The sequence below is a fragment of the Mobula birostris genome, chromosome 24 (assembly GCF_030028105.1).
Source record: "Mobula birostris isolate sMobBir1 chromosome 24, sMobBir1.hap1, whole genome shotgun sequence".
NCBI lineage: Eukaryota > Metazoa > Chordata > Chondrichthyes > Myliobatiformes > Myliobatidae > Mobula > Mobula birostris.
Genome location: NC_092393.1, coordinates 5,926,360 through 5,940,148, shown reverse-complemented (window position 1 = coordinate 5,940,148; position 13,789 = coordinate 5,926,360). Strand labels below are relative to the sequence as shown.

At 44.9% G+C, this 13,789-nt stretch overlaps 1 protein-coding gene across 1 annotated transcript in view; it reads left to right on the top strand.

Moving 5' to 3' along the window:
* Positions 1–13,789, top strand: part of LOC140187244 (uncharacterized) — a 191,070-nt gene that overhangs the window by 56,855 nt on the left and 120,426 nt on the right. Inside the window, exons 3-4 of the mRNA XM_072242361.1 lie at positions 3,602–3,677; positions 13,382–13,538. Of these exons, the coding sequence (XP_072098462.1) occupies positions 3,602–3,677; positions 13,382–13,538 (233 nt within the window). The remainder of the gene's footprint in view (positions 1–3,601; positions 3,678–13,381; positions 13,539–13,789) is intronic.

Sequence of the window (13,789 nt, the reverse complement as noted above, 5' to 3'; positions counted from 1 at the left end):
AAGGTTTGTGAAGCTAGAGGGTAAAATGAATATCGCAAAATACAGGGAAATCTGATGGAGTCTGCAAGAGAATTATGACTTGGGCGAAGACTTGCTTTCCAGCAAGACAGTGACCCCAAGCATAAAGCCAAAGCTACAAAGCTTAAAAGCAGCAAAGTGGGCAAGTCGGAGTCCAGGCCTAAATCTAACTGAGAATTTGTGGCTGGACTTGAAAAGGGCCGTTCACTCACAACACCCATGGAATCTAGCAGAACTTGAGCAGTTTTGTGAAGGAGAATGGGGAAAATTTGCAGTGTCCAGATGTGCAAAGCTGATGGAGATCTATCCACACAGACTCAAGGCTGTAATTGCTGCCAAAGGTGCATCTACTGAATACTAACTTGAAAGGGTTAAGTAATTATGTAATCAATTATTTTGTGCTTAATAACTGTAATAAATTTAGACCAACTTGTAGAAATTTGTTTTCACTTTGACACGGAAAAGCCATTTCTGTTGATCAGTGTCAAAAAAGCCAAATTAAATGCACTGTGTTAGGAAACAACAAAACATGAGAACTTCTAAGGGTAGGGTGAATACTATTTGTGGGCACTATATATATATTTAAATATACGTATTCCAGTTTAAGTATTCCTGTTCATTTAAATAATTACAGGTTTTATGCAAAAATACATTCATTTCATATATCATCACCCACCATGTAATATCTGCGCACCTTGCTTAACGTAAACTTGAAGTTAGACCTGCATTTTTGGACTCCTGTGTCTTTCTTTGAATTAGTTTTATGTTTTGAAGTTACAAAACTTAACGAAAGTATGTTGGAGCTTTACGAAGCTCTAGTTAGGCCACACCTGGAGTATTGCATACAGTTCTGCTCGCCTCATTATAGGAAGGATGTCAAGGCTTTGGTAAAGATGCAGTAGGGGTTTACCAGGATGCAGCCTGAATTAAAGAGGATGTGCCATAATGAGAGGATGGACAAACTTGAGGTGTTACCTCTGGAGCAGTGGAGGCTGAGGGGAGATCTAACAGAGGTTTGTAAGTTGAGAAGTTTAAATAGAATAGACAGTGAGTATCTTTTTCCCAAGATTGAAATATCTAATACCAGAGGACATGCACTGAAGTTGAGAGGGGGTGATGAAGTTTTAAGGGTATTGGGGACATAAGAAATGATTCTTGGACTCTTGTAAATAACGGGTTAAAATTAAGTGCCAGCTTATGTGTGCTCTGTTCTGGATAGTGTGCAAAGTTTGTCCTTCACTGCAGAATCTGCCTGCAGCTTGTTTAGATTAACGACTCACAGATGTCCCTTGGGAATGTATGTAGTGTTGGGTTCTTATATTGAACTAAGTTCCCTCCTTTGTCTAATGATAAGAACTGGACAGAACATTCATTTGTAATTAAAACTTTGATTTAGTGGACTCTGTTATCTAAGTAATTAAGTTTTGCTCTAACTGACTTGGCAGGAATATCTGTTGAACTGAGTGCTCTTTGTTTCACTAGTTATATAAATTGTAACGTTTCTGCATGTTAGACAGCAGTTCGTCATAAGCCGCCAGAGGGAGAGGAAATCTGTCCCTCTGATGCATGGCTCCAAGCTTCTCGCCGGCTGAGTTTGAACTAATAAACTGGTGAAAAAGATAAAGTAAAGAACTGTTTGTGATGTGGTTAGTGGTCCGGCGAATTTAAGTTTACAGGGGTAATTTCAAAGGATGTGTGAGGGGCAAGTTTATTTTTACATAGATTGGTGGGCGCCTGGAATGCACTGCCTGGGATGGTGGTAGAGGCAGCTACTTAGATTAGATTAGATTATGAGGACACTCAGTCCTCGTTTATTGTCATTTAGAAATGCATGCATTAAAAAATGATACAATGTTCCTCCAGAATGATATCACAGAAACACAGGACAAACCAAGACTAAAACTTACAAAACCACATAATTATAACATATAGTTGCAACAGTGCAAAGCAATACCGTAATTTGATAAAGAGCAGACCACGGGCACGGTAAAAAAAAGTCTTAAAGTCCCGATAGCCTCATCATCTCACGCAGACGGTAGAAGGGAGAAACTCTCCCTGCCATGAACGCCCAAGCACCGCAAACTTGCCGATGCGTTGGAAGCACCCGACCGCAGCCAATTCTGAGTCTGTCTGAAAACTTCGAGCCTCCGACACCGAGTTCCATCTCTGCCGAGCGCTTCGACCCTGCCCCGGCCGCCAAGCGACAAGCAAAGCCGAGGACTCGGGGCCTTCCCCTCTGGAGATTCTGGATCACACAGTAGCAGCAGCAGCAGCGGAGCAGGCATTTCAGAGGTTCCTCCAAATGTTCCTCTGTGCTCTCACATCTGTCTCCATCAAATCAGGATTGTGCACGGCACCCTACCTGACAGATAACAGATATCATTTACTGGAGTGGCCGCTGCAAGCTGTGTCGCACTGCCATCTTCTCCTACTTTCGGGACTTCGAAGAGACATTTAGATAAGTACGTGGATGTAAGGAAAATGGAAGGATATGAATGTTAGTAAAATAGAGGGCTGTAGGTAAGCCGAGTAATTTCTAAGGTAGGGACATGTTTGGTACAACTCGGTGGGCCGAAGGGCTTGTATTGTGCTGTAGGTTTTCTATGTTTCTATGTTATGTAGGCAGAAGTGATTAGTTTCATTGGCCATTTAATTACTAATTTAATTGATTCAACAAAACATTGTGGGCTGAAGTGTCTGTTCCAGTGCTGTACTGTTCTATGTTCTGAACCTCTGTGTCTTCTCACTGAAGCCTTTGATGTCAAAGACCGGATGCTCCACACTCACACTGAACACTCATACAATGGATGCACCTGCTCTGGTGCTGATGGTCAGCCTGAAGTCAGTGGGTTGAAGGGCTTTTTTTCTGTGCTGAGTGACTGATTGCTTGTTCGATATTGGCTGACTTGTTCCTTGTGAGATGGCCTCCTCTTCATTGAAATCAGAAATATTCCTTCATGAAAGGATATCTCTCAAATAAAGAGGTCAGAACTATAACCAGTACTCCAAGTGTTGTGTCACCAATACCCAGTGTACCTCACTCTATCTCCCAATATTACATTTATTTTCATAATGATTTGCTGTATTTGCATGTTAACTCTGTTTCATGTAGAGCAGCGTTCTGACCTCTCTCTCCATTTAAGCAGTATTCTGTATTCCTCCTAGGAGGATGAGTTCAGACATCCAACCAAAATGCAACATCTTTGCCCAGCCGTGTCAACGTTCTCTATCTCCTTTACTCTTCACACTTTGCTTTTCCACTTTTGTGTGGTCAGCCGTTGCCTTGGCTCTCATCCAGGTATTTAAAATAGATTGTAAATGATTAAGGTGATCCCTCCTGCACCCTAAATTTCTAATCCAAAAACAATCTATAAGACTGTTTTGTTAATTACCTGATGTCTTGCTCTTGCATTATTATGATTATATACGATTCTCTTATTTTAGAGCTTGTTTAGTGTGAGATTTGACAATTCAAAAGGTCAATTGAATAAAAATTGCAGTAGCAGAATGAGAATTTGAGAAGGAAAGAGGTAAATAAGAGTAAATTTAACTCCTGTATGGTGGTGTAATTGTTTTGTTGCAGAGCCAGTCTTGGGGCTATGGAGAAGAGATTACTGGCACTGGATGGAGCAACTTCCACAACAGGATCACTGTCACAGGTAGCATACATTCACCAATTTCATCGAACTTCACTGTAGAGAAGAAGGCCAGTTGCCCCATCCCATTGAAAGTCCTGTGTATTGGATCTATTGTCCATTTCTCCCTCAAGCCTTGTGACTTTTCTTTTTAATTCCCTTTTGACTGTTGCTGCTGGATCTACAACTACCATTTGGGGTGGGATGGTAGCATAGTGGTTAGCACAATGCTTTACAGTACAGATGACCCAGGTTCAATTCCCAATGCTCCCTGTAAGTTTGTACGTTCTCCCCGTGACCGCGTGGGTTTCCTCCCTCAGTCCAAAGGCGTACTAATTGGTAGGTGCAACACTCACAACAAGCTGGAGGAACTCAGCAGGTCGGGCAGCATCCGTGGAAAAGATCGGTCGATGTTTTGGGCCGGAACCCGAAGGAAGGGTTCCAGCCTGAAACGTCGACCAATCTTTTCCACGGATGCTGCCCAATGTGCTGAGTTCCTCCAGCTTGTTGTGAGTGTTGCTTTGACCCCAGCATCTGCAGAATGTTTTGTGTTTACTAATTGGTAGGTAATTGGTCATTGTAAATTGTCCCATGATTAGGCTAGAGTTAAATTGGTGGGTTGCTGAGCATTGTGGTTTGAAGGACCGGAGAGGTCTGCTCCAGGCTGTATCTCAATAAAACAATAAATTTCACTTGCATATACTACACCGGGTTATTGGACTTTGGATGATGGCTATAAGCCTAAGTGGCTTTAAGAAATTTTAGCAGATGACTGTAGAAGGCTGTTAGAATAAATATCTGCGATCCAGTGGGGAAATTTCATGACTTTTGTTTGAACTCCGTTGCATTGCACACCACGTTTCTTTCATGAACTCTTGTAGATTTTGCACACGCTTAGACTTCTATCTGACAAACACCAAACAGACACTTTCAACTCCGTGCAGCTGAATTCTTTTACATTCTGTGTCTCTCATCTCTTATGTTCTGTGTACTAGCTGTGTATGGACATCCATTTAATGAGCTACTTTGTACTTGATCTGACTCACCAACATCTTGTCTCATATACTGCGCTGGCTGTGTGACTCCCAACCACCTCAAGGCCTCAGTCAATCCAGTGCCCATGCCAAGTGAAGCAGAAAAGGACAACCTATAGTTACTGATGCATTCTGAGACACATTTGCAGCAAAACTATCAAATGTCTGCCTCAGTGCCAGAAGCACATTGTATATATTGCAGTATAGAAGCTCATTGGGCACATCAAATCGATCTTGGATTTTTAGAGCAATCCCGTCAATCCCATTCCTCCACTTATTTCCTGTAATTATTTTTGCCCTATTACCCGCTTGCCCTCAGGTATGCCCATCAACTCCACTAGGGGTAGTTTACCAACACATCTTTAGGATGTTGGAGAGAACTAGAGCAGCAGAGGAAGTCACAGGGAGTACACGGTCAAGGTCAGGGTTGGACCTGGATTACCAGAATTGGGAAACAGCAGAACTGTCTGCTGCACACTGAGATCCCCTCACCCCCATAATCAGTGTGTACGGGGTCTTTCTTTTTCTCGTATGTTAAATTTAAAATGGCTTCTTTTGTTACGTTATACTGGGGAATGCTTCTTTGTTATGTTAAATGCTGAGAAAGTCTCTAACTAGACAGTTGAAGCAACGCACATCAAAGTTGCTGGTGAACGCAGCAGGCCAGGCAGCATCTCTAGGAAGAGGTACAGTCGACGTTTCAGGCCGAGACCCTTCGTCAGGACTAACTGAAGTAAGAGTGAGTAAGGGATTTGAAAGTTGGATGGGGAGGGGGAGATCCAAAATGATAGGAGAAGACAGGAGGGGGAGGGATGGAGCCAAGAGCTGGACAGGTGATTGGCAAAAGGGATATGAGAGGATCATGGGACAGGAGGTCCGGGAAGAAAGACAAGGAAGCGGGGGGGGACCCAGAGGATGGGCAAGAGGTATATTCAGAGGGACAGAGGGAGAAAAAGGAGAGTGAGAGAAAAAATGTGTGTATAAAAATAAGTAACAGATGGGGTACGAGGGGGAGGTGGGGCATTAGCGGAAGTTAGAGAAGTCGATGTTCATGCCATCAGGTTGGAGGCTACCCAGACGGAATATAAGGTGTTGTTCCTCCAGCCTGAGTGTGGCTTCATCTTTACAGTAGAGGAGGGTGTGGATAGACATGTCAGAATGGGAATGGGATGTGGAATTAAAGTGTGTGGCCACTAGGAGATCCTGCTTTCTCTGGCGGACAGAGCGTAGGTGTTCAGCAAAGCGGTCTCCCAGTCTGCGTCGGGTCTCGCCAATATATAAAAGGCCACATCGGGAGCACCGGACGTAGTATATCACCCCTGTCGACTCACAGGTGAAGTGTCGCCTCACCTGGAAGGACTGTTTGGGGCCCTGAATGGTGGTAAGGGAGGAAGTGTAAGGGCATGTGTAGCACTTGTTCCACTTACACGGATAAGTGCCAGGAGGGAGATCAGCGGGGAGGGATGGGGGGGACGAATGGACAAGGGAGTCGCGTAGGGAGCGATCCCTGCGGAATGCAGAGAGGCGGGGGAGGGAAAGATGTGCTTAGTGGTGATCGCTCCCTACGCGACTCCCTTGTCCATTCGTCGCCCCCATCCCTCCCCACTGATTTCCCTCCTGGCACTTACCCGTGTAAGCGGAACAAGTGCTACACATGCCCTTACACTTCCTCCCTTACCACCATTCAGGGCCCCAAACAGTCCTTCCAGGTGAGGCGACACTTCACATGTGAGTCGGCTGGGGTGATATACTGCGTCCGGTGCTCCCGATGTGGTCTTCTATATATTGGCGAGACCCGACGCAGACTGGGAGACCACTTTGCTGAACACCTACGCTCTGTCTGCCAGAGAAAGCAGGATCTCCTAGTGGCCACACACTTTAATTCCACATCCCATTCCCATTCTGACATGTCTATCCACGCCCTCCTCTACTGTAAAGATGAAGCCACACTCAGGCTGGAGGAACAACACCTTATATTCCGTCTGGGTAGCCTCCAACCTGATGGCATGAACATCGACTTCTCTAACTTCCGCTAATGCCCCACCTCCCCCTCGTACCCCATCTGTTACTTATTTTTATACACACATTCTTTCTCTCACTCTCCTTTTTCTCCCTCTGTCCCTCTGAATATACCCCTTGCCCATCCTCTGGGTCCCCCCTCCCTTCCTTGTCTTTCTTCTCGGACCTCCTGTCCCATGATCCTCTTGTATCACTTTTGCCAATCACCTGTCCAGCTCTTGGCTCCATCCCTCCCCCTCCTGTCTTCTCCTATCATTTTGGATCTCCCCCTCCCCTTCCAACTTTCAAATCCCTTACTCACTCTTCCTTCAGTTAGTCCCAACGAAGGGTCTTGGCCTGAAACGTCGACTGCACCTCTTCCTAGAGATGCTGTCTGGCCTGCTGCGTTCACCAGCAACTTTTATATGTGTTGCTTGAATTTCCGGCATCTGCAGAATTCCTGCTGTTAACTAGGCAGTTGCTTGGGTTAATGCAGATAGCAGGGTGCTATTAGCCAATGGGTGGTCATGTACCGTTTTGTTTTCGGATATAATGCTGTCTCATATGACTGGGAACGGGGTTTTTGGCGGGGAGTCGGAGGAGAGACAAGGAGGACGGAGGAGAGACGGGGAGTCGGAGTAGAGACGGAGAGGACGGCGGACGGGGGTTTTTGGTGGGGAGTTGGAGGAGAGACGGGGAGGACGGTGGAGAGACGGGGAGTCAGAGGAGAGACGGGGACGGCGGACAGGGTTTTTGGCGGGGAGTCAAATGAGAGATGGGGAGTCGGAGGAGAGATGGGGAGGATGGCGGAGAGACGAGGAGGATGGCAGAGAGACGGGGAGACGGAGGAGAGACGAGGAGGACGGTGGAGAGACGGGGGGTCGGAGGAGAGACGGGGTGGTCAGAGGAGAGACGGGGGGATCGGAGGGGAGACGAGGAGTCGGTGGAGAGACGGGGAGGACAGTGGACGGGGTTTTTGGGGGGGAGTCGGAGGAGAGACGGGGAGGACGGTGGAGAGACGGGTAGTCGGAGGAGAGATGGGGAGTCGGAGGAGAGACGGGGAGGACGGAGGAGAGACGGGGAGGACGGTGGACGGGGACTTTGGTGGGGAGTTGGGGGAGAGACGGAGTCGGAGGAGAGACGGGGAGGACGGTGGAGAGACAGGGAGTCAGAGGAGAGACAAGGAGAACAGTGGACGGTGGAGAGACGGGGAGTCGGTGGAGAGATGGGGAGGACGGTGGACGGTGGAGAGACGGGGAGTCAGAGGGGAGATGAGGAGGACGATGGACGTGCGGAGAGGCTCCGGTTGATCACTGCGGGTGGTCCCGAGCCGTGAGTCGACAGGATCCGGGTGGTCGTCAGGAATCGAGTGAGCTCCAACGGTTGCGCGCGAAGAACTTGGACTTTGAGAAGTCTTGGCGCCTTTTTCTCATTACTTCCTTTTCTGTACCGAATTTTTATTAATGTCATAGAATTAATAATATCTATAAAGTGTACTGGGTAAAACGTACTGGGTGTGCTGGCTGATGATTGATGTCTGGGATTGATTCGGGTGGCGACCGACTCCGAGGGAAGCGTTGAGGCAGGTGCTGCCTGGGATTTCCCCTAGACATATACCAGCCAATATAACTGAACGTTACAAGTGATACCTAACATACAGCTGAAGTGTATTTAAATAATTAATATTATTTTAATACACAAAACAACTGTCAATTAAAAGGCAGGATTCAGTGAATTAAAGGAATGAAAAGTAAACAAAGCAAACTGGACTCTTTAAGGAAGGTTGTCAGAATCAGGTTTATTATCACTGCATGTTGCGTGAAATTCGTTAACTTAGCAGCAACAGTTCAATGCAACACGTAATATAGAAGAAAATAAACAAAATAAAATAATAATAAATAACAGTATACATATATTGAATAGATTAAAAATTGTGCAAAAACAGAAATAATGTATATTAAAAAAGTGAGGTGGTGTTCAGGGGTTCAATGTCCATTTAAGAATCAGATGGCAGAGGGGAGGAAGCTGTTTCTGAATAGCTGAGTGTGTGCTTTCAGGCTTGTGCACCTCCTCCCTGATGGTAACAGTGAGAAAAGGACATGCCCTGGGTGCTGGAGGTCCTTAATAATGGACGCAGCCTTTCTGAGATATTGTTCCTTGAAGATATCCTGAGTACTTTTTAGGCTAGTACCCAAGATGGAGCTTACTAAATTTACAACCCTCTGCAGCTTCTTTTGGTCTTGTAGCTCCCCATACCAGACAGTGATGCAGCCTGTCAGAATGCTCTGGTACACCTATAGAAGTTTTTGAGTGTATTTGTTGACATGCCAAATCTCTTCAAACTCCTAATGAAGTATAGCCGCTGTCTTGCCTCCTTTATAACTGCATCGATATGTTGGGACCAGGTTAGATCCTCAGAGATCTTGGCACCCAGGAACTTGAAACTGCTCATTCTCTCCACTTCTGATCCCTCTATGAGGATTGGCATGTGTTCCTTCGTCTTACCCTTCCGGAAGTCCACAATCAGCTCTTTCATCTTACTGACATGGAGTGCCAGGTTGTTGCTGCGGGACCACTCCACTGGTTGGCATATCTCACTCCTGTTCACCCTCTCATCACCACCTGAGATTCTACCAACAATGGTTGCATTGTCAGCAAATTTATAGATGGTATTTGAGCTATGTCTAGCCAGACAGTCATGGGTATACGGAGAGTAGAGCAGTGGGCTAAGCACACACCCCTGAGGTGCACCAGTATTGATTGTCAGCGAGGAGGAAATATTATCACCAATCCGCACAGATTGGGGTCTTCTAGTTAGGAAGTCGAGGATCCAATTACAGAGGGAGTTACAGAGGTCCAGGTTCTGCAACTTCTCAATTAGGATAGTGGGAATGATAGTATTAAATGCTGAGCTATAGTCAATGAACAGCATCCTGACATTGGTGTTTGTGTTGTCCAGGTGGTCTAAAGCAGTGTGAAGAGCCATTGAGATTGCATCTGCCGTTGACATATTGTGGCGATAGGCAAATTGCAGTGGGTCCAGGTCCTTGCTGAGGCAGGAGTTCAGTCTAATGACCAACCTCTCTCATCACTGTCGATGTGAGTGCTACCGGGTGATAGTCATTAAGGCAGCTCACATTATTCTTCTTAGGCACTGATATAATTGTTGCCTTTTTGAAGCCAGTGGGAACTTCAGCCCATAGCAGTGAGAGGTTGAAAATGTCCTTGAATACTCCTGGCAGTTGGTTGGCACAGGTTTTCAGAGCCTTACCAGGAACTCCATCGGGACCTTCCAACTTGCGAGTATCCACTCTCTTTAAAGACAGCCTAACATTGGCCTCTAAGACAGGGACCCCAGGGTCATCAGGTGCAGCAGGGATCTTCACAGCTGTAGTTGTGTTCTCCCTTTCAAAGCGGGCATAGAAGGCATTGAGTTCATCTGGTAGTGAAACATCGCTGCCATTCATGCTATTGGTTTCACTTTGTAGGAAGTAATGTCTTGCAAACCCTGCCAGAGTTGTCGTGCATCCGATGTCGCCTCCAACCTTTTTTGAAATTGTCTCTTCGCTCCTGAAATAGCCCTCCGCAAATCATACCTGGTTTTCTGGTACAGGCCTGGGTTGCCAGACTTGAATAACAGAGATCTAGCCTTCAGCAGATGACATACCTCCTGGTCCATCCACGGCTTTTGGTTTGGGAATGTACCCTAAGTCTTTGTGGGCTCCCTTCAAGTGGGAGCAATACCAGTAAAGCTGAGGTGCAGATACAGTTTATCTACCCTGTTGGTTCTAAGTTACTGAATGTCCTGGCCTCATTGGTGAATCCAGTGGCAAAGCAAGAGGGGTGATACTTATATCCTTGGACTCCTAGCAAGCTGTTAGCATAATTCAAACAAATAATTTTTACCCTTTTAAAAAAAACTATTTGTCTTCTGTATGATTAAACACATAGCAATTATATTGGAAGTTGCTACTACATGCAGTAATTAAAGTAAATAGTGTATCAGCAAAGAGAGTTGATCTGTTGTCATCACTTACCTGTGCCAAGTTTAGCGGAACTTTAATGGCCATGAAGGATAAAGGCACACTTTGATTCATGAAAGAAGTGACCACTGCTCATCTGAAATTCCAAAATTTAACTTTTTTGAAATGGAATTCAGGGAGACAGTGGCTTAACCTACAGCAGCACCAAGGTTTACTTCTGGTTTGTACAAAATCGTTGTAAGAAATATGTGATCTACCAGGAGATCAGGTGCACAGTTCAGTTACAAATAAGGAGGAGGCATTTCTTAAGCTGTTATGCATTTTAACTGAAAGAAAGTGGACTACTTGCCTCTAAGTTTGGTTATTACATACCTGTGGAAATAAATGAGCAACTATCTTCCCTTAATGAACTGCTCTGAAGTGTAACTTTTTAAATATATATTTGCTTCTCCGAATTGCTCTCCAGAATGTGGTAGTCCTTCTCGTGAACTTCCCCTATCTAACAGCATTGTGGGAGTATCCGGGATTTAGACAAATTGGGGATGAAGAGGCCTGTGATATATTTCTAAATCAAAATGCTGTGCAATGTCATCAGGAGGTGGTGTTCCAGTGCACCTGTCCATTACCCCTTATGACCGAGGTAGAGGTTTGGAAGATGCTGCTGGAATAGGATACAGTACTTGGTCTTGGCTGATGTCAAACTCCATGAATATTGTTGGAGTTGCAAGCAAAGAAAATGGATGGTATTGGTATTCAGAGTGACTTACACAGCCACTTTTATTTATAGTTGGAGTACTTAGGTGGTTTTACTAGCTGAGCTTTCAGTTGGAGGTGAGCTCAGGATTTTGATAGTGACCGCTTGCATTGTGTGAGTGTCACTAATATATCATATGGGTTTTGTTGCACACGGGTACTGATTGAATTGTTAATGAATGAGAATATTGCACAATCCTCAGCAAATATTTCCACTTCTGATCTTTTGAAAGAAGGAATAGCATTGATGAAGTAACTGGAGATGACTAACCAACTAAAGATCTCTAACAACTGCAGTTTTCTTGAGCGAATGAGTTGGTTTCAATTTATTGACCATTTACCAGGGTTCCATGATGCAGCCTGGGTGCCCATGATAATCACTGTCACCTAAGCTCTTTCTTTCCCAGTTTTGGACTTAACTATATTCTTCAACCCCAGGTTGGGTGTTGGTGAATGACTGCCTCTTGAGAACGTTGTTGATAATGCCATTTATTAATTTATAAATTGGATTAGGTTGATTGAATGCTGATTTGCAGAATTGGATTTCTCCTACTTTTTTTGGACAGGGCATATCTGGGTAGTTCTCCACACTATTGTGTAAAGGCTTTTGTTAACTATATGAGTATAGCTTGGTTTGAGTCTACAGGAGTCTAATATTAGAGTCATAGAGCAATACAGCCCCTTCAGCTAGTCAGTCCATGCCAACTACAGTGACCACCAAGTTAGACCTAACTTCCTGCATTCAGTCCATATCTCTCCAAGCCCTGATAATTAATCTCCCTCCTCTTCCCTCACCCTTGGATGGATCCATTAAGATTCAGTGATGGAGGATCTTGAAATGGGTCATCTGCTTGGCAGTTCAGGTGGAACATGTTTGCAAATGTTTCAGTGGTCCTGATTATCTGGCCTGATCGTAATGAAGCCGCCAGTCCTAATGAAGGGTCTCGGCTCTGGATTTCCAGCATCTGCAGAATCTCCTGTTCATAATGATACGTGTTGGTAACACATTGTGATGAAGCACACTTTCAATGCTGATGGCCCCCCCACCCCCAATACCTCATGAAGGCCCATTATTGTATGGCTGGATCAGGTCAGTCAGCGTTTGTGGAAAGAGGAATAGTTTAATTATGTGCAATGTTGATATAGGGTATATATCAAGAAACTGTTCACCTTAACAGAGATGTCAACAATCAAATGCATAAGCTCCAGAAGATGATTGAATCTGTGGGCAATAGAGGTAGGTACCCTCACAATGTTAAAGCAGCATTTAGTTGATCATTTGATATCTGTAGCCGCACACGCACCCCTGGGCTGGCGCTGAATACAGTGGGCTGAAGTTTGTGACTTGGGGCTGTAAGCCTTGGTGAGGTCAGATGTCAGTGTAGACAACTCCCTAGCTAGTTGAAACAGTGTTGGACTGCTGTATGAGTAGCCAGTGAGATTACAGTATTTACACACCAAGCTCAAGTGTTTGAGGAGAGGAACTTGGAAGGTTTTCAGCTTATCTCCATGCTAAGTTGTTGCTGACTTTGTACCAAAGGAAAGCAGGACCTCAGTGAACAAGATGAGCATCTCCATATTTAGGGGCATGAATTCATCATCAGATCAGTATAGGGAAGGAATTAAAAGGAAGAAGGGCATAATTTACGATTAATCCATTACAATAACAGTCCTGAAGGAATGAGCCTCCACGTGCCTGTATGTTGGGCTGTTGCTTTGACAATGTTTAACAATTAATTTGTTAATAGAATTGAAACAGAAATGGAGAACCTTTGCTTTCTGGGCTGAATTTCATTTGCGGTAACAATGCAAATAGCACAAAGCATGTTAATGAGAAGCAGGTGTCAGGGCGGTATTTGTGTACACAGCAACATTTGAATATTTGAGTTTAACCAGGCCTGAATTGTACGTGTGGATAAGCGGTAGTAATTTATTGACCGCTCCTTTCCTCTTTTCCCAGATTGACTCAACTCTCTTTGGCCTTGGAGAAAGCGATTACCTGTAAAAAGACACTGACAGCACAAGGTAGAGGGCGTTATTATATCCGCCAGGCATTGAATCAGAAGATTATGGCAGTGACAGTACACCATCTTCTCCACACTTCAAAACTTCTAGAGGTATTTATGTCCATTTCTTCTTTGCTCTATGCCAAATGCAGACACCTGTTCCCAATATTCATACATCACCACGTCAATATTGTGTGAATGGAAGTCGAGGAGTTTTCTTCTTTCCTATGGCTTAACATAGTCATGTATATCTGATAGCCCATCCGGTGTCAGACTAGAGCATCTGTTTAGAGGAACACACACAAATGCTGGAGGAATTCAGCAGGTCAGGCAGCACCTATGCAGGGAAATAAACAGTGACA